This window comes from Chlorocebus sabaeus, chromosome 12 (genome assembly GCF_047675955.1).
Source record: "Chlorocebus sabaeus isolate Y175 chromosome 12, mChlSab1.0.hap1, whole genome shotgun sequence".
NCBI classification, from domain to species: Eukaryota; Metazoa; Chordata; class Mammalia; order Primates; family Cercopithecidae; genus Chlorocebus; species Chlorocebus sabaeus.
Window position 1 is genome coordinate 21,606,464 of NC_132915.1, and position 22,100 is coordinate 21,628,563.

The window sequence follows — 22,100 nt, forward strand, 5'->3', positions numbered from 1 at the left end:
GTTTGGTAATTCCAACAGTATTTTGCATGTACTGTAGTAAATTTACAGATATGGTTAACAACTATGATTCTCACTGTGAAAGGAAGGGAAAGAAATCTGAAATTTGTCAGGAAAAGGAAGAACCTGTGGTATGGAATTGCATTTGGAGGTACCACTATAACCTCCAGATATATCTTCTTAGCTCTGTCGGCTGAAAAAGGACATTAGAACCAATGATACCCTTCTCACTGATATCTTGATTTTTAGACACCATTCCTAAACAAGATAAACCACCTATTTGAGAAATAGCTATTTGTAGGTCTGGAGCAGAGAAGATACAAGGTGAACATTCTGTTGTGCTATAAAGGAAGAAGTACTGAAAAACTGATGGGAACTTCTGAAAAGGACACAGGAGTCAACTTGAAAGGTTTCCCACTCATCAAACGAGGGCCAATTTCAGAACCAAAAAAGAAAGTCAGTAACGTCAGTAATGAATCATTACTGTTGGATGGAATCCATGAGTTAATAATGATATTTTTAAAAAAACAGCAGAGTAAAGAAGGGATTCCAGAATTAGAAAACCAACACCTTGCAAGCACTGATGTAATGATTTATTTAGGTAGGGGTCATCAATAAATGCTAAAATCCTGGGAAAAAATTAACAGGGAATAGGATACGCACATGCTGTGAAATATCATCCCTCAGATACCCTGTTAATTACAAAGACAAACTGTATCTTTACAATAGAGAAATCTAGCAGGTGTCATCTCAATCCACCAAGTGAACAAAGTTAACATTATACCACCTGACAGGAAGCTGTGAAAAGGATGCAGTCTTACCCTAGGTAGTTTTTTTTTTTTTTTTTTTTTTTGAGACGGAGTCTTGCTCTGTAGCCCGGGCTGGACTGCAGTGGCCGGATCTCAGCTCACTGCAAGCTCCGCCTCCCGGGTTTACGCCATTCTCCTGCCTCAGCCTCCGGAGTAGCTGGGACTACAGGCGCCCGCCACCTCGCCCGGCTAGTTTTTTGTATTTTTAGTAGAGACGGGGTTTCACCGTGTTAGCCAGGATGGTCTCGATCTCCTGACCTCGTGATCCGCCCGTCTCGGCCTCCCAAAGTGCTGGGATTACAGGCTTGAGCCACCGCGCCCGGCCACCCTAGGTAGTTTTTATGCTAAAAATATTTAACCCCTCAACTACTCCTGAAAAAAAAAACAACAAAAAACATCAAATAAATCCAAAGTGAGATTTGTTTTACAAACTATAAGCCTGACCTCATCAAAATCATCAACAGGAAAGACCACTTCCTACCCTCCCCACTTTCCCATTCCTCCAGTAAGGCAGAGGAGCTAGTCTAGATTAGTAGTTAAAAGAGATGGCACAAGCTGGACATGGTGTTTCATGCCTATAACCCCAGCACTTTGAGAGGCCAAGACAGGAGGATCACTTGAGGCCAGGAGTTTGAGACCAACCTGTGGAACATGAAACCCTGCTCTACAAAAAATAAAAATAAAAAAATGGCCAGCTGTGGTGGTGCACACCTGCAGTTCTAGCTGTTCCGGAGGACTGCTTGAGCTCAGGAGTTTTTTGCTGCAGTGAGCCATGATCATATCACTGTACTCCAGCCTGGGTGACAGAGTGAGAACGTGTCTCTAAAAAAATAAATAAATAAAAGACAGAGAGATGGAATAAATAATGGCAATGTATGACCCTTTGTTCTGGAATCAAAAGGGATAATCTATTTAAAAAAACATTGTGACAACTGAATATGGACAGTAATTTTGATAAAATCACCATTAACTTTCTTAGAAGTGAGGGTGGTACTTTGGTTATATAGGAGAATGTTGTTCTTAGGAGATGCAATCTGCAATATTTTGGACTGTATTTTCACAATGTCTGGAATTGACTTTCAGAGTTCAGAGAAAACATTCTATGTGTGTATAGAGACAGAAAAGAATATTAACTTTTTGGTAAATCCAGGTGAATGGAAGGTATTAATATGTGTTCATTATACTACTCTTTCAACTTGTTTTTACTTTTCAAATTTATTAAAACAAATATTGGAAGGAAAAAAACCATCACAGACACGATTTTATTTTTGTCTTTGAGACAGGGTCTCGCTCTGTTGCCCAGGCTGGAGTGCAGATGCACGATCACAGCTCACTGAAACCTCAACTTCCCAGGTTCAAGTGATACTCCCACCTCAGCCTGCCAGCTGTCTCTTCTTGAAAGCTGTGAAATGAGGGCTTTTCATCAAGAGCTGCCTTTAAGATTGAACACATGTGATAAGGATGTCTGCCCATGTCCCAGGATTTCTACTGGGCTGGGATGACCTCCTTTCCCTAGCCTCGCAGTCCTCTCCAGATTCTTGCTATCTCTTACATGCTACTCTCCCTCTAAATCACTTTGTCCCAAAGGCATCCAACAAGGTACTCACAGCTTAGTCATCAGAAAACAAGAACAGACCTCAGAAAGCGGTAAGGAGAGATGGAAAGGAGAGCGTGCACCCATGAGAATTTTTCTTGGCATACCAAGGCAAAGGCTCTCACTTTTTTCCTATTACACTTGAACTGAGTACTCCTGACAGTTACCTTGCAACGATGTGCAGAAGACTTGTTTGGGAATCCAGCAATGGCAGAGATCAGGGCTATACTGAGTGGCGGAAAGAACTGAGTTCCTGGAGCCCTGCTTTACCTCTGAGATCAAGTGAGGCATGCCAGAGTCCAAGAAGCCAATACATTCCCTCCTTCTTTCACTTTTTTCCCTTCCACCAGTTTGGATCGAATTTTCTGATCCCTTACAACCCAATCTCAATGGACACAATGTTTTGCTGTAAAAATGTACCCTCTGGACAAACTGAAAAATAGATCAGGGAAACAAATACTGCCTATTTACATCCCTTCTGTCAATTCACACAGCATATTAGGACAATAAAGTCTATGAGAATTCCCACAGTAAGTAAATCTTACGTTTGTTCGTATCAGTATGATTTACATTTGGAGATGTCTATTAAGAATCCTTAGAAGTGGTCTTCCAAGGGAGGCAATTTTTGCAGTAATTGTGTGAAACTTGTTCATTTGCATGCAAAGAAATTCTCTCCTGTTTCACATAATTTTGACATATGACATATGTCTATTCTCACATTAGGAACCTGAGGCCCATGTAATCAAACTAAAGATCCTAACAAGATTGAAATGCTTGAGTATGTTTGTAAGGGTCTCACGGTACGTCATGCATGCCTGCACTGTACTATCAGATATTACAAAAAGTTAGCTATTTCCGAGTGTGGCTATGACCTGCTAGTGAGCAGGGTATATAACCTTTTCATACTTGTTATCCCTGGCAGGTTGAATTACACCTGATACATAGGAGAAATTCAATAAATGTTGCTGAATGAATAAAATCAGTACCAATTTACTTTTCTTCTGTGGGAATTGCATGTCTTGTTTCTTTCCTTCATTTTCCCTTCTGTTACACATTAAATTAATGCCTTTATTGAGCAGCCTGTAGTAACTCCTAGTTCTTAGTCCTGGGAGGATAGAATGAATTCAATGCTCATTAGTGTGTACAACTAGTTTAAATGATTTGTTCACTGCACATTCCCTTTCGCTTGTCCAGAATGAATCAGGTTTGATTATTACGGATCTCTTTAATCTTTCATTTTCTTGGACAAAATTCTACAAATGAGAAATGTTTCCAGCCCTGCTTTACCTCATCTTTCAGACTAATAAAGAAGGGCAAGTTTAACACACTCCTTTCTAAAACAGGCACATCAAGGGAAATAATTATACGCCATTGTGCAAGACCTCATAGAGTTAATGTCATCCCTTCAAGATAGAATATTTATTTCCAGGGCATCAGGTTGCTGGAACAGATGGTTTTGCTACCTTCCACGTACTATTGCCTGTGCAAGCTAGAGTAATGCATATCGTTGTCATATTTTCTAACCTTCCAATGACAGTAGAAAGAGCATAAACTAAACTATGTTGGTTAAAAAAAAAAAAGTTATGATGGTACAGCAGACTTGAAATCATGTAACAAATGACAAAGATTTTTTTCTGGAGGACTAAAGATAGCTTATCTTGAGAAGATTCTGGGCAGCATAAGAGTCATTTCAAAATACTTGCAGAGACAGAAATATTTCAATTAATTTTGAACAAATAACTTGACCACATGACATGTGTGGGATACATTTTTAAAGATAAAAAGAACTATATAAAATTTAAATTATTGGCAGCTATCACAGCGCTGATGGTAGTTCTGTCATTCTAAGAGAGTGTTGTATATACCATGAGATAAAATCAAAGAGTAATTATATTGGTGACACTGAGAACAGAATTTTCAACATGGGGAAAAGACGCAGATGTAAAATTGATGAGAGTAAAACTGAATGGGTTTTAAATTGAAAATATCTGTATAAACTCATGGGCTATTTTATAAGTAAAAAAAATTGCTCAACTCTGCTCACTGAAAACTCCTAAATATTAATCGAACAGTAATGAGAATCGCAACACTCATATTGTGGTCCCTAAATATGAATTTAAAAAAAAAGAGGAGCAAAGAGTCTCAGAGAAAAGGTTGATTCCAGGCCCGGAACACAAAATATACAAGATAACAATGGAAGTATTTATTACACCCGAAAAAGAATGTACTGGGGTCACATTAAAGGACCTAGAAGTCAACTTGAATAGGTTCTCTCTAGCCAAAGATGGGGCAATTCAAGCAAGAATAGGTTTACAACATCAATGAAATAAAACACATCAAATACGTTTAAGTTCATGAATTTGTAATGAAACTAGGAAAACATCTCATTTAGTGAACACTAGGGAAATAGCCCCTGATACAGAAAATGAAAGAACTGAGGATTAATCTCACCTTTCCTACAAAAACTGTATCTCACTGTGACAAATAATTGATGGGAAGTTTCTCTTTATAAAGGTATTCTAGCCAGTAAATGAAGAAGAAATCACAGAATGAGTATCATTATCTGGCAAACCTCAATGAACACTTATAAGGATCTGGGTGATGGCAGCTGCTAATATCACAGGCAGGGACAAGCAGACATTTTGTACCTACAGATGGAAATGCACACCATCACTGGGAAGCAGTCTTCCCTCACCTTCTCAAAAATAAAATTAAACTTGAATTTGAGCCTTTTGGTCTTACTACCTACCAATTTATTGATATCAGGATTCCTGATTCCCATTGATATCAGAACTTGCAAAATGACCCCATGAGATTGCAGCCAGCAAAATCCAGATCACATGAAGCCTGAAATAACCTAGATTCTTCAACCAAAAATTTTCAAAGGAGAAAAAAATGGAGAGGAGTCTGTAAAATTAAGGAGATTTAAGAGACATATCATCCTTCACCCACTTTTTGATGGGGTTGTTTGTTTCTTGTAAATCTAAGTTCTTTGTAGATTCTGGATATTAGCCCTTTGTCAGATGGGCAGATTGCAAAAATTTTCTCCCATTCTGTAGGTTGCCTGTTCACTCTGATGATAGTTTCTTTTGCTGTGCAGAAGCTCTTTAGTTTAATGAGATCCCATTCGTCAATTTTGGCTTTTGTTGCCATTGCTTTTGGTGTTTTAGTCATGAAGTCTTTGCCCATGCCTATGTCTTGAATGGTATTGCCCAGGTTTTCTTCTAAGGAGTTTATGGTTTTAGGTCTGGGAGTTGAACAATGAGAACACATGGACACAGGGAGGGGAACATCACACACCGAGGCCTGTCAGGGGCTGGAAGGCTGGGGGAGGGATATACCTAATTAGGAGACATACCTAATGTAGGTGATGGGTTGATGGGTGCAGCAAACCACCATGGCACGGGTATACCTATGTAACAAACCTGCATGTTCTGTACATGTATCTCAGAACTTAAAGTATAATAACAAATAAATAAATAAAGAGACAAATCATTAATCAATCACAATGTATAAGCCTTATGTGGAGCCTGACACAAAAACAAATGACACAGAAAAATTTTAAGATAGGGAAATTTGAAAACTGGCTGGATATTTGATAATATAAATAAATTAATTTTTTACATGATAATAATATGGTTTTATGAAAAGTAGTTCCTATCTTAAAGAGAGAGATACTAGGCTATTCAGTGATGAATGAGGTATGCTATTTGTTTTAAGATAATCAGAGTAACGGGGGCAATAAATGAAAGAATACTGGCCTTGAGTTGATAATTATTGAAGTTGGTAATGGAGATGTGGATGTTCATGATATATTAGTCTCCTGAGTTTTGCTTTTAAATTTTCCAAAAGATTTCTATAATATTTACAGTGAAAGCATGTAAACTTGATCAAATATGTAATCCCCAGCCTGGAATTTAGACCAAGTGTCGTTAAGTTTCTGATAAAGTACAAGGAAGTGTTTTTGGGTGGAATCACCCATTACAGAAAGAGCCATCTGAGTATATTTCTAGTTATTGAAAACATACTAGATTGGTATTGAGCATGAGCTGAGGGCTTCCATTATGATTTAGACCCATTCTAATTTGCTGGTCTGTGAGCCCTTTTTCAGTATCTTCTTAAAGACCACCTGATTCAAAGTAAGCACTCATTGCAAAAACATGCACAGTGTTTGTTTTTGTGTGCTTGTGTAAATGCACAAACGTTAAGTGGAAGGGCCTGGGACACAGAGTACAGTAATGAAAGAAAAGTCAGAATTAGCATTTAAAACATTTCAGCAGACCAGGAATGAGCTGAAAAAAAAAAAAAAAAAACTATGTGGGCCTGCTATATTTAACTTACTGTGACTGAGAACACTGCTGAATTTCTATGAGTTCTCTAAAAGACAAAAATGATTTCTCTATCACTAGGTAACACACCCAAAGACCAAGTTTTAAAGGCACTAATTTAACTAAGTCTCAGGACACCATGCAATGAGACTATTAGAAGAACACAGTCCTGTGCTACCTGACCATAGTTTGTTTGACTTTGCTTCAGACACACTAATTTTGAATGTCTGGATCAGAACTTCTATACCAGTAGGCTTTTTATAAGGGTCAAATTCAACTCACCAGGAAACTAAAAGAGAAAAAATGTAGAACAAAAGCTAGACTTCTTCCAAATAGTCGTTTAAGATTATTCTTTAACTCTTGTACCAAATATTTGAATAGACACCATCCAGACAAACTGACTGACTTTTTTTTTTTTTTTTAGCATAAAGAAAGAAGTTAGATTTCTCATCAGGTTTTTCCTCTTTTTAATCATGGAAACAATAAGTGGTGAATGCATTTTTGACTGTCCACATCATCTACCATCAAAAAATAACACCTCTGCATTCTGAACCCAATTTCAATTCCAACCTATGCAATTAAGCAATCAAATCCTGTTTCAGTAATTAATAGTTTTCTTCTGCAGGTCTCCCTGTAATTTCACTTCATCTGCTGTGGAGAAGCTCTTTCAGCTTGAATCATCTGCATTTTGGACTATCCACCACCAGTCTACAAGCTCAACCTTAGGCTGAGGCAGCCTACCAAGGATCTCCTTACACTGAAGAAATTGGGAAAATCATATTGATGTGCATGAGAATTCTACTTGAAGATGGTTAATACTTTCTTCCCAGGCGATTTAGGCATTTTTCTTCTTTCCAATTCTTTTCATCACTGGATTGCTAAAAATCCTTCCTTTTACTCCATTAATTTCCTAGCCAAGTCCACTGCCAAACAAAATTAAGAAAAGCAGCATTCCAGATGCCTCTATCTCAGATAATTTTAGAACGTGAATCTCAACACAGGATATCTGAAGGCATAATCACCTTTTACAAATAGCCAAATTTACTTCTGTGAATTTGTAAATGAAGAAATCTAAATGACCGGCTCTCTCCTCATGTTATATCCACAGACATTTATTGAGCACTTACTAAAAGAACCCTAGTTATTGGCAGAGAGATAGGTTACAGTAAGCCAGAAAAATGTGCCTTGATCACTACAACTAATCTCAATACTGAGTGAAAAGTAAATGAGCAATGAGGTATCAGAGCAGCTGTTTGATAAAAGAACTTGAATCAACATGTTCAGGAAGACAACCACAGATTAAGACAGGTCAAGGGTCAATCCTATCTGCTCTCCAAAAGAGAATGAGTTACTAATTAAAGAAAAATCTTAGCTAAAATCTTGATTTAAAAAAAAAAACCTTTGCTTCTGTTAACAGAACCATCATGGTAGAGGGGCTCAGAGGGCAAGACTACTCACGAATTTTTTACTCTTCGAAAGCAAAGCTGAGAAAATAAATTACCAGTATGAAATAAGTTGTACCTTGTGCAAGGAAATTCTTAAAAGGTTGTAATAATTTGCACTTGCAGAAATAGATGTTATCAAAATGATTTTTCTAAGTGGACCATTAATTACTGGCATCTTCTGGAAGCACTTTGAGTAGTTACTTATAGTTTAATTTAACATTCTTTTTGTTGTTGTTGTTGTTTTGTTTTTTGAGACGGAGTCTCGCTCTGTCACCCAGGCTGGAGTGCAATGATGCTATCTCGGTTCACTGCAAACTCCGCCTCCCGGGTTCACGCCATTCTCCTGCCTCAGCCTCCCGAGTAGCTGGGACTACAGGTGCCCGCCACCATGGCCAGCTAATTTCTTGTATTTTTAGTAGAGATGGGGCTTCGCCATGTTAGCCAGGATGGTCTTGATCTCCTGACCTCATGATCTGCCTGCCTCGGCCTCCCAAAGTGCTGGGATTACAGGTGTGAGCCACCGCCCCCTGCCAATTTAACATTCTTAATATAGCCACTTCCATCACAACCATCATGTGGGATAATGAAATTGCAGTTATCATAATTATCATAACTTAATTAACAAGTACCCAATTATAGTTCTGCCAAGTCCCAGTAGGCCAGCATCAACTGATTAGGCAAAAGGATAAAAATTACCCAAATCCCTACCCATAAAATGCTCCCCTTAAGCTTCATTAAAGAAGGCAACATGGTCATTGCATTTACTATTTTATCCTTGGCATCAGGAATAATATAAGTTCTTGTAAAAAATAAATCTTTGCCAAATATAAATGAATGAATAAATAAATGCATTAATAAAAGTCTTCTTCATAGGAACTTTGATTCAGTTGGGATTCCCTAAGCTGTAGAACAAATACAGATCACACCTGAGATACAAGTTTGCTTTTTCTTGGAATTATTAATTATGAAAATTTTTATTTTGTGTTATTGATTTAATGAATACAAAGGTGGTTTGTTTTTTTTTTTTTTTTAAGGAGGTGCTATTACTCCAGCTCAGTCATTCACATGTTTGGCTCCCTAAATAGCCTTGGCCCAATATTTGTAAGTCTCACAGGTCTAAACTCATCAAGGAAATGAGAGATTTTCAAAATGCCATAGTAGAAATAGATCTTCACAAACTACCACAGAAAATTATGATTACTACCCACAATGAAAGAAATACTGGGTAGGAAACAAATGGTAAAGAAATATTATGAAATATTATTGACTTTTTCTTCCTATTGAAGTCATCATTATTGGGAAGAGAACAAGATCAGAGAGGGGTGTGGGTGTGTGGGTGTGTGTGTTTGTGTGTGTGTGTGTATGAATGAATCCTGTTAAAAGTATTGTCAACATTTGCAACTATTAACAGACTGGACCTCCATCTAGCCCACAGACCTAAGTGAAATAAATAGTCCTCCATGACTAGAAGCCAAGTAGGAAAGTTGTAAATGCACCAGATATGAGGGCCAAAATCACAAGAATACCTCAGGAACACAACACTCAATTCAAGACATCAGAAAAAGCACTCCCAGATAAAATCACAAAGACATAACTTCTTCCAAAACATCCCCCAAAATCATAAAACACCCATTTCTCCTTTTACTGGCAGTTTATTGAAGTTAAACTAGTTAAACTAGAAATAAACATTAGCATAAACATTACAGTATAAACATTAGCACAAATAATGTTTTATTTATTCATGCTTTATTAATCCATTCACTCATTCAACACATATTTATAGAGGCCTATTTTATATCAGGAACTCTGGGAGTCACTAAGGTTCCCATGATGATTTTTATGGTTTCTTCCTCCATAGAACATATCTAATGGGAAAGATAGTTATCACACGATCACACACACAGATGGAAAATTATAACTACATTAAATACACAAAAAGAGGTGTGCATGGTGACACAGCAAATGGAGTGGGTGACCTGGCTACTCAATATTATGGGAATCTCAAGGGAGCACTGGAATTAACCCAACAGAGGGACACGGGAGAAGCATCCGGGCAGAGACCATGTGTACAGGATCTGTGAAGGCAAGGAATTTGGTATGTTCTATGAAGAAAAATAAGGCCTATGGGCTGAAAGCAGAAAGTGAAGTAGAAAGTATTGCAAGATGTTTGGAGAGGTGAGCAGAGAACAAATCACGTGAGGCCTTAAAGGCAATGGCATGGATTTGGGTTTTTATTCCTAAAACAGTGGGAAGTCTTTTCAGAAGTGAAGCAAAGGGAAGTGACTACATGGGGAGGTGTTTTCTTTGGTTGGTTGGTTTGGGGTTTTAATAATCACTCTGGCTACTGTATGAGGAACAGACCGGAAGAGTTCAGAAGTAGAAACTGGGAGGTGGGGGCGGTTGTGGTGGCTCCCATCTGTAATCCCAGCACTTTGGGAGGCCGAGGCGGGCGGATCACAAGGTCAGGAAATCGAGACCATGCTGGTTAACATGGTGAAACCCCATCTCTACTAAAAATATAAAAAATTAGCCGGGCGTGGTGGCACGTGCCTGTAGTCCCTGCTACTTGAGAGGGTGAGGCAGGAGAATTGCATGAACCTGGGAGATGGAGGTTGCAGTGAGCTGAGATTGTGCCACGGCATTCTAGCCTGGGCAACAGAGTAAGACTCCATCTCAAAAACAAAAAACAAAAAACAAAAAAAAAAAAACAAAAAAAAAAAAAGAAAGAGAGAGAGAGAGAGAAAAGAAAAAAGAAACTGGGAGGTGGATAACTAGCTGTTGTAGTAGTCTAGTTAAGAGACGATGGCGGGGAAGGGAAGATGGCAACTGACTCAAGAGGTAAAACAGCTTTGACTTGGTGGTGGATTGGCTTTAAGGGTAGAGTCAAGGATGACATCCAGGTTTCTCTCTACTCGCTAAGAGCAGAAACAGTGGAAGCAGGTAAATCTGGGGGGTAAGATCATGAATTTGGTTTGGAAAAGTGCAGAGGAGTTGACATAGCAGACCTGAGACTGGTGGCCTTTGAAAGTCCTGTGTGCAAGGTTGGGCTGGTTGGCATCTGGGAACTTGCGTTTCAGGAGGGTTCCTGCCATTCCCCAGTTAGAATTGCTCACTGTGCTTAAACCGTTTATACAAATGATACGGTTTATTGTGAACACCTGCTTTTCTTCTGTAACTGTGGAACTTTGGTACATGGTGGGCAAGGGATGCCTATGAGACCATCTCCTAATACTGGGCACTGAGTCTCTAATGAGCTTCCCTGGTAGACAGCATTTCACCTGTGTGGTCACAATTCAGTGCTAGAGGAACTAGGTGCTTTCTGTGTGATCTACTAACGTAAGTCTCTTGGAAGCTTGATCCTGGTTTCCTCCAGACTTCACCCCATGTGCTTTTCCTTTCTGCTGATTGTGCTTTGTACCCTTTTTAGGAAATAAATCATAGCCATGAGTATGACTACATGATGAGTCATGTAAGTCTTCCTAGTGATTTACCAAATTTGTAGGTGGTCTTGGGATCTCGGAAACAAGGTACATATTGACTGTGAATTAGTAATGTCGTGAAAGCACGGTATACATCTCATGGGGTAGCTCTTGGCTGGAGATCAAGACATGGGCCCATTGACGGTACGTGATCTCTCTAGGCTCAATATGCAGTACAATTAGCCATGTAGAACTAGATGTTCAAGCAGGAATGGTCTTAAGAAAGTATCTAGTCCAGATTCCTCAGTTTTTCAAATGAACTAAGGTTGAGAGAGAAAAATACCTTTCTAGAGGTCACAGAGCTAGGACCAGTACAACAAAACTACATCTCAACTCTTACGAGTTCCTACCAGTTCATTATTTACTGCCTAGCTGGCATCTGTCCTTTCTCAGGAGGTCTCCTGCTTGCATCAGAATGTGCCACATGGTTGCAGATGTCTACCATGTTGCATTTTCAATTAAAACAGCTAAATAGGGTGTCTTAAAAGGACGATTTCCAAGTTGCCAGGACAATAATGCCACAAACTCCACCAGATTTTATGAGTCAAATGACAGTATAAATCATTAGAAAAATGTGTGCCAACCACAGAGACAGTGATGTCTCAAACTCATGGAGTACTGAACACCATCCAGTTGGCTGAGAAAAAGCCATGGGGCTTAAAATCATTTTTCACAATTACTATCCTAGCTAGTTCATAGCTTTTGGCAGATATGCCCCACATGCATAACCGAACTCAGCTAATTTTCACTCTGCTGATCGACAAATATGAATTTTTTCCCCCCTCAGAAAAACCACCCAGAGAGCGTTCATGAAATCTGAGGTAGTGCATCAAAAATGAATCCATTTATTACAGTCTGCCTTTAAATAATGCATATTAAATAGGCCACCCAATATTCATCACAAAAAGTTCTACAGTGCTAACTAGGATGATGAGTCAGGAGTACCAGACATGAATTACTAGAGTCTGAGAGTCAAATAGAAACACTTCTGAGTCCTTCTGTGAGGCAGAAAAAAAATTGTGTGTGTGTGTGTATGTGTATTTAAAGTTATTTACTACGGGCTTCTCCAAAATCATTATTGGCTAACAGTTAAACTTGAAATACCATAAATGCGACATCAATTTCCTTCAGCAATGAAATATTTACATAACTAAAGGAATAAAATATCTTTTCTAATAAACTCACATTTTTAGCCAAGTGTCATTTCTAAGTTGTCATTTTGGGACTATGCAATAGCCCAGCTGTTGAATTTCATGTATGAATGTGTATTTCATGTTGATTTCAAAAACACACGTCTATTGTAAATTGAATAAGCCCTCCTACAAAGAGAAGCCTCCCACCAACAAGGGAGAACCCTCACAATGTATTTTGAATTCAGTGCAAGTAGACTCTGCAGAGGATGAAGAGATGCTACTAAAATAGAGATCACAAAGGACTTCAATTATATAGATGATACTCCATTCCTCAGTTTGGGAGTGGGTGGACAGCCATTTCAATATTTATTTATTTGTGATTTTTAGAGATGGGGTCTTGCTCTGTCTCCCAGGTCAGAGCACAATGGTGCAATCATAGCTCACTGGAGCCTCGACCTCCAACTCAAGTGATCTTCCTGCCTCAGCCTCCCAAGTAGCAGGAAGTACTGGTACATGCCACCACGCTTAGCTTATTTTTTAATTATTATTTTACTTTTTTTTTTAGAGAGGGGATCTCACTCTGTTGCCTAGGCTGTCTTGAACATCCTAAATATTTTATAATTTTAAAAATATTTAACTCCCTGAACTTTCTCAATTGATAGTCCCAGATTCTTGGGGAAGAGTCTTACTTCACCTTGATGTCTCTAGAGTCAAACTGAGTTTTCTTTAGTCGTGAAAATATGGCTCATTGTATCAGCTAGGTACCTTAAAACCAATTCTATTACACTGAGTTCCCAAAGATGTGGCCAAATCCTCATGACCTTTCCTATCAGATATCCTTTGTCTCTGGAGAAGCTTGAAAGAATATATAAGCCAAGGGTATTTTCAATCAGTGAAGGTAAAGTGAAAACATCTTCTCATATTAGAGCTGCCAGCTTTCTAAATAGAAAATTGTGTCAGTAAGAGGAAGGTATAAGATCAAGAAAAAGTTAAATTGACCAAGTGTGCTTTAAAATGCCCCATAATTTTAAAAGCCTTTCTTTCCCCATCTGATAACTGGGAGGCTGTGCTCACACAAACTTGGGTTTAAATACGGTAGGAAAGTGGTGTCTCAAAGGGGTTTTGAGACCCCAGCATCAGTATCAATTGGAAACTTGCTAGAAATACAAATTCCCAGATTCTGTGCTGGGGGTTGGAGGGTAGGCAAGTTTTAAGAAGACCTCCAGGTGATTCTAATGCCTGTCCTTTATGGAGCATGATGTAGAATTATGTTACAAGTAAATGACTGAGTTTGAACACCAGGGTCAGTCCCTGGTAAATGGTGTGACTTTGGGCAGGTGACTTAACTTTGCTTTCATTTCCTCATCTATAACATGAAGATAATAACTGTAGTTATTAACTCACTGGAACACTGGCGATAAGATAATACACATGAAAGTGTGGCAAAATGCTTGACACACACTAAGCGTCCTCTACCATGGAAATGACACAGGTTTGCTTTTATTACAGAGTTTGCTCATCTATTTATTCAATCAGAATTTATTGAGCATTTACTACATACTACATGTTAGAATCACCTGGGGAATTCTGATGAAATCCCACTGCCTTAGCCCCACTCCACACCAAAACCTAAAGGAAGGCCCAAGCTTGGATTTGTTTAACAGTTCTGCAGGAGCTTCTAATGGAAGAAACAAATCTGCAAGCAAAAATCACGGGCCAATGTCCAGGCAGCAGAGGCTAGATGTATGCACATGATCCCAGAGAAACTTTTAGCAGGGAGATGCTTGCCCAGTCAAGTTTTCTTTGATGCTTATATATTCCTCACCCGCTTTATTAATCTTAGGAGGCACAAACCATGTTTTTCTAAACTCTCAGTGCTTAGCACCATGTCTAACAAATAATAGATGCAGGAGACGTTTGTCAATGCAACAAGAAGTGAGTTAAATTTCTAGGACTAACCCTCCAACTCCTACTCAACACAGTATGTCAGGATAGAGCAGCAATTATACAGCTATCATATCCATAACAAACTCATAAAAGCACTTTTCCCTGAATATGTTGCCCAAGCCTCAAGGCTAGACATCATGATTTTGCACACCAGTTTCCAAGGGGAGGAGCGACATGGGAAGACCTTTTAAGTTAATTAAAAGAGACACTCAGGCACACTTCATGCCGTTCTTTAACCTCCATTCTCCTGTGATAAATATTGAATGACAGAAACGGGCCCAGGCTAACGAGCTGGAGGCAGGACCCTACGGAGGTCAGATACACTGCAGCAGCTCCAGGGCTCAGGAAAAGGAAGAAGGATATCAGCACCTTGCCTGGGTTGTGTCAGTGATGTGCTGCCAAACAGTACTCCAAAGAATGCCCACTGGACATGGGCTCTCACCCTTCCTTCACTAATTTAAATCAAAGGTAAAAAGGAACTACCACGTATTGCAATTAAGAAGTCAGAGAATAACAACAATTACGATTGACTGAGGGTTTTCTGGTGTCAGGTACTGTGTTAAAGTTTTCTCATTAAAAATTCCATTTAATTGTGGTAGCCGGCCTCCAAGAGGGCTCCCAGCACTCCTTACCTCCTAGTACATCACCCATACATATTCCCTGTTACACTGAATCAATGTTGACTCCTGTGACCAATAGAAAACTACAGAAATAAGGGTCTGTGACTTCTGAGGTTACATGTCATAAAAGACATCACCACTTCCAACATGACCTCTTGGATCACCTGCCTGGGAAGCCAGTACTATGTCAAGTGGACACTCACACAGCCCTGTGGTGACGCCCACATAGCGAGGAACCCATGTGCCAGCCTTGTGACTGGGCCACCTTGAAGTCTATCTCACCAAGACTTTGAGTCTTCCAGCTGAAGCCCCAGACATCCCAGAACAGAGGAAAGTCATTGTCCCTGGGCTCTATCTGAATTCCTGACCCTCAGAATCTATGAGATAATTGTTTTGTTTTTTTTTAATTTGAGAGGGGGTCTCATTCTGTCACCCAGGCTGGAGTGCAGTGGCGCAATCATGGCTCACTGCAACCTCTGCCTCCCAGGTTTCAAGGCGTCTTCCCATCTCAGCCTCCCAGGTAGCTGGGACCACAGGAGCACGACACCTCGCCCAGCTAAATTTTGTATTTCTGGTACAGATGGGGCTTCATTGTGTTGCCCAGGCTGGGAGATAATTGTTTTAAAAACTAAGTTCTAACAAAACTAAGTTTTGTTATGCAGCAAAACACCACTCATACATAAGAGCTAGACACTTTCATGTTACAGTTGAGGAGAGCTGGACCAATTCAATCACGGAGATTCTAAGTGAAGCAATGGGGATGGGCATCCAGCTTTGCAGATCTGAGAGTCTTGCCTCTCGTTCTGTCCTAACAGAGAAGCGTAAGGTATGGAACCTGCTTCCCATCCCTTTTATTAAGGGAAAGTAATCATTTAACAGGAATCTGTAAAGCACTTTGGTTGTCCTCAAGATACTTTGTTCATCCTACAGGGGACCCACCATTCTGTCATGTGTGTTTCAGTCATTTCTCTCTGGATAGATCAGAGGCTTCCTCACAGCACCCGTAAATAGCAGAAGGGTGGAGGCAGGATGCTGTGCTAATCCCATGGACTCTGCATCAACCTGCCTGCCTTGGCATCTCCACCACGTTCAGGCTTGGTGATCTTAGGTAAGTTAACTAAATTTCATAAGCCTCACAGATTTCTCATTTTAAAATTAGGGCCAATTTTAACGCATGCATTTGTTCCACTTGCATTAGAAAAGCATTCATGGTCAGGCACAGTGGCTCACACATGTAATCCCAATACTTTGGAGGCCAAGTGGGAGGATCATTTGAGCCCAGGAGTTCAAGACCAGTCTGAGCAATACAGTGAGACCATGTCTCTACAAAAAATTTAAAAGTTAACCAAGCATGGTGGCATGCACCTGTGGTCCCAGCTATTTAGGAGGCTAAGGTGGGAGGATCACTTGAGTTTAGGAGGTCAAGATCAGCCTGGGCAACACGGTGAAACCCCTCTTCTACAAAAACTACAGAAATTAACCAAGCATGGTAGTGCACACCTGTTGTCCCAGTTATTTGGGAGGCAGAGATGTGAGGATTGCTTGAGCCCAGAAGGTCAAGGCTGCAGTGAGCCAAGACCACATCTCTGTACTGCAGCCTGACAGAGCGAGACTCTCTCCAAAAAGAAAAAAAAAAAACAAAACAAAAACCTCATAAAGACTTAGCACACTGCCTGGCACATAGTAAGTGCTCAATAAATGTTACCTATTTGTAATATTATCATCAAATACGTGTTGTAAAACACCCAACATGTTAAATGGTCAATCAAAAGCTCTTTTCTCAGTCTTTCCTCATGTCAGAAAGACATGAAATAATAGTGGTTCTTAGAGTGACAAGATCTCACTATGCAGGCACTGAAACCTTCAGCCACCAGGCTAGCCAAAGGGCTAAAGCCTTGGTCATGGCTCCTGCTAGAGTGCAGTCTGCCCTGCTGGGGTGATGAGAGGATCAGGGAAGGGTGCCAGATAGTTCTACTGTCCAGTGGATCATGCATAGACAGCAATTTGGCTCTTTCCTACGAGAACAAGCAAAGAGGGTCTCTCTCAACCTGGTCTTATAAACAGGGGTGTAGAGACAGCTTTGCTTCCTCCTATATCTTAATCCCATTACATTCTTATCATTTTGTCAGTGCAGACAAAGCTCCTTAGCTCCTGCCAGTGCTCCCTCCAATGCCTTCCCTTGGGGTTCACTCTCTGTGGGTGTTGGGGCTAATAAGCTGCCACCTATCTTACTGTCCCTCAGGGGATTCCCACCGAAATGATGCTTAGATTCCCACCTTCCCTTGAACTTAGCTTTAAGATTCCTCCCTTTTTTCCCCTTAAACATGAGAAAGATTTCTGTGTAAAATTCTGTTTGGGGTCCGAAATATTTCCATAACCTTTCGTTTCTGGGTAAGATCAAGAAAAGGGAAATTAAGAGAAATACTAGCCACATTCACCCATCTCAAAATAAGCACAAATTCCCAGCCTTACAAGGTGCTGGGTTAGGTTTCTGGGGAGATATAAAAAGGGATCAAGATGCAGAGCTTGCCATCAAGTGACCCCCAAGTCCAACAGGGAAGGTTAAAAAACAATATGAATAACTACAGTGTAAAGTGCCATGATGGATGCCATGAGCAGCTGGGAGAGGGTCCAAGAGACGAGAGGAGGGAAAATGATAAAAGACAGGAACATAGGGAAGGGCTTCCAGAGCAGTCAGCCTCAGGTGTGGGCTCTGAGGACAGGGGATCCTGCCCCAAGGAGGTGGGGAAGGGCAGTGAACGTACTCCAAGCAGAAGGAATGGGAGGCAAGGAGCCAGGAAAGCGTGAGGCAGCTATGGGAAGGCTATGGATTCATGTCCTTCTTTCAGTTTGGAGACATTTTGTAAAAAAGCAAGAACAGGAATACAAAAACTAAAACAGGAATACAACAGCTAAAGTAGTATAGTGAATAATATGCTGGCAAAGTTTAGCCATAAAAACTTTCAAGACAGAAAAAAGGGTGATTTACACATCATAGAGCAAATTGGTGACATGTGGATTTCATGAGTAAGAGTACGTAACGTATTCAAATTCATTTCTCAGGGATCACGACCTAAAATCCCTAAGAGATTAGAGATGTATGTTTTCAAAGGAGGCCATGCCAAGTGAACTGGTGGATTACTCTTCCCAACATGTTAAGTAAGTTTCCTTCACTGAAAAATCTTTTGCTTGAACCATGAACTACCAAATCGAACACTTTCCAATGATTTCTTTTCCTGGTCTACTTTTACAAAGTTATTACCTAAAGTGAGAGGATACATTTTAGATGACATAAGTTTGGGGTCTGTTACTTATCAGTAGAGTCATTTCAATGATGTTCAAGAACCAGTATGCATTAGCCAGACTAGTTTTAAGGTGGAGTAAATGTGTATCAGAGGTGAACATGATTATTGATAGGTCTAAGGGTGTGTGCACCTTTGCATATTTTTCTATCCTCTGGCCCAAACTTAGAAAGCTACTGCACAAAGTAAGCTCTCAAACAGAATTTCTGTGAATCGGAGCTCCCTTCTTTTTCTCTTTATTATAATCAACAAGCTAAGTTAGAAAGAAAATCCAGACAGCATCATAGGCCATTAACCAATCTCAAATGGTGGGTATTAAGACAGGAAATAATCCCTGGTCAGTATTTCTGTGTCCTCCCAAGTCCAGTAGATTCTCTGCATACAATACAAAACTGGATGACATGGCCCTAGGCCAGGCTTCCTCAGCAAGCTTACCATATACCACATGCTGGGCCACTTGGGATCATTGAAATAGGTAGACTGGGCACGACTGAAGTCATAATCCCTCTTTGTCCGCTTTTTTACCACTTGCTGTTGGATCCATTCCACCTGCCAAGAAGGACATTTGGTGAGTATTCATGTTCCATCAGGGTTAGTACAACATAAATGACAGTCTGAGGCATTTCCCATCTTAAGTCAATGCTATTTAAGTCACAGGTTTCATTGTGGCAGCTAAAATCTCTGAGTCTAAGTGCTCAGAGATTCCTTAGAAACCCAGGGTTTTTTGTGTTTGTTTGTTTAATGAAAGTAGGGATTTTAGTTTTTTTTATGTATAGATTATTTATATCTCTCAACAACAAGCTAACCTTTTTGCTTTCTCAGAAATCCTATTTACTTCCAATTTACTAAAAATTGGTAATGTTAACTTTTAAGGTAATTTTTCATCCTTACTTTAAGCCAAGGGCTAGTCAACTTTTTCTATAAAGGTCCAAAAAATAAATATTTTAGGCTTTGCAGGTCACATGGTCTCTGATGCAATCACTCATTTTGCCACTGCAGCACCATAGATGATATATAAATGAATGGGTGTGAATGTGTTCCAATAAAACTTTATATACAAAACCAGGCTGGATTTTGTTCCACATGCCACAGTTTATAATTCCTGACTTCAAGTATGCATCATTTTTTTTAAACTTTCTGGGAGCAAAATGCTCCAGGATCACAATTTTTTAAAAATGGCTTTCTACAACACCGTGCGGTGGAAAAGCACTATTTGGAGAATTAGAAAAACCAAATCAAATCCCTAGTCCTATCTCTGGCACAAAATTGGAGAAGCCACTCAATTTCCTGAGCCACAGGCTCCCTGCCAGCTCTAAAATTCAAACACGCCCTATTTGAGAAAAGTCTCAATATTTAGTTATAAACTGATTTAAACAAAGTAACCAGAAACCTTGAGTCTAATGCAGAATTTATAACCTAGTGGTAGGGGTATGTATGGGAACACTTTCTTTAAAACAGATTATCCTTATGGCAACACAAAAATAAGCATGTTGCAGTTTTAGTGGGATGTCTCCAATGCAGACTCAGCCCTGGTGGCGTTCTTCAATTTGTGCCCAAATGCTCCTTTGGTTGATTTCTTCTGGTGATAGCTCATTTAGTCACAATGCTCTGGAATGTTTTATTCCACCATTTATCCCTCCTCTCTACAACGGAATTAAAAAATGAGTGGGGACGAAGCGGACTTTGTAGTCCACTGCTGTAATTCCATATCCAGCCATTCAGTGAACATTTTAAAACCTCTCTCACCTACTCCATTAAAAGATTACCGGAGGAGAAGGGATCCTAAGGCATCCTTCTCAATCAAAGTAGAGCAGCAACGATGGGTGTGCATGTACATTTTCTATTTCCAGGAAACATTTTAACCTCTTCATTTCAAAAAATCTAAGGAATGCAGTTCATTCACTCATTCATTCATTCAACAAACAAGTGCTAGGTACTGTGTTAGAAATACGAAGATGAGCAAGAATTGCTTTTAACTTTGAAGGACTTACACTTTATCAAGGAAATGTAACAAGTATTCCACAATTCTCCACTTCATAAAAATATCTTTACCTCCATGAATGACATCTGACACAGGCCTTATCACTGTATTACTTAGACTATTTATGATGATTTTGACTATACAACTTGTAATCCTTATATTACTATCTGTAAGTCTTATCCCAATAAAGTTAACAAGTTCATATTTGCATGCTTGGTAAAAGAAGGCTGCTTAGACAACTCTTTTCAAAACGAATCCTATATTGGCAGTGGCCTTTCCTAATGAAGCATTCATAAATTCCACACTGTCAACCTATATATGTGCATAAACCAGAAAGTATCATGCCTCCCCCAGTGTGGACTCATTAAAGAGACTGCTAGAGATCAGGAAAGTCTATCCTGGGGTGGGAGTGGATAACTGTTCCTTAGAAAGACACTATAAATACTCACTTCTCCCTGTGCACACATTCAAACAGACAAATGAAGTAAGTATGTGAGAAAACCAAGTGACAGCCATTTTCCTAGACGAACTATAGGTACCAAAATAGAACAAAATATCTTACCCAACAGCATCCCTTCTATAATTTTACCAAACAAAAATGCTTAGTTACAGGACTTACTGGCTAGAAGGTGACACAGCAACTTGGCATCTAGATTTGACTACAAGTCACTCTGTCTGATCACAGGGCTGCAATACTCAAGAAAAGTTCAGTGGGTTTTTTTTTTAGCGTCAAATACCATGTATTTTGCCTTGGTGCCTTATGGGTATGTGTATATAGCCCTGTATTTTTTGGAAAGTGGGAAAAGCACCTCTTGGATCGGAAGGTTTCTATGACTGGAAAGACCATATTTATATTTTTAAGCTATTATCCATATGTCTATCCTTGAGCTCTTTAAGGAAAAAGCCAGAGGTAATGCATTATACAGATTTTATTTCTTGCCAAGAAGCCTCATGCAAAGAAAAGATACTTAAAAATTCATTTTCATAAAACTATGGTCAGCCTAGGAGAAGGGAATTATTGTGTGTTTTGCCTCACTGGCTTAACTTCTGAAAGTTCTATTTCCAACACATTAAGGAACTACAGTTAATCCAGAGTGTAAAAGCTACAGAACCTTTGAAATCGTCAGTCTATCCTTTGTTAATTTAAACATACATGTGCCATATGATTTCAGGGACACTCCCTCCCTCTATTCACAGTACTCTCTTCCCTTTGGACCTTGGTCCAAGTAAACATTGAGCATTTGCTGCTTAAGAACCTTTGTCTAAAGATGTCCTCCTTTATAAGATCCAAAACACATTCATTGACAATTATGGGAAGCCCGGCCTCATAATCTCAGCTGAACTTGTATCTCATTATTTTGGAATTTACCAGCTTTCTGATACTACACATGGGGAAAGCAACAGGAGGAGAAAAAATGTGATCATATGAATATAAATCATGTAAGTTATTACATAAATATAAATG

At 39.5% G+C, this 22,100-nt stretch overlaps 1 protein-coding gene across 5 annotated transcripts in view; it reads right to left on the minus strand.

Moving 5' to 3' along the window:
- PCSK5 (proprotein convertase subtilisin/kexin type 5) overlaps window positions 1-22,100 on the minus strand; it is a 462,318-nt gene that overhangs the window by 346,793 nt on the left and 93,425 nt on the right. For all 5 annotated transcript variants that reach the window (XM_037998500.2, XM_007969534.3, XM_007969533.3 and 2 more), the window contains exon 3: window positions 19,090-19,203. In XM_037998500.2, coding sequence (XP_037854428.2) covers window positions 19,090-19,203 — 114 coding nt within the window. The remainder of the gene's footprint in view (window positions 1-19,089; window positions 19,204-22,100) is intronic.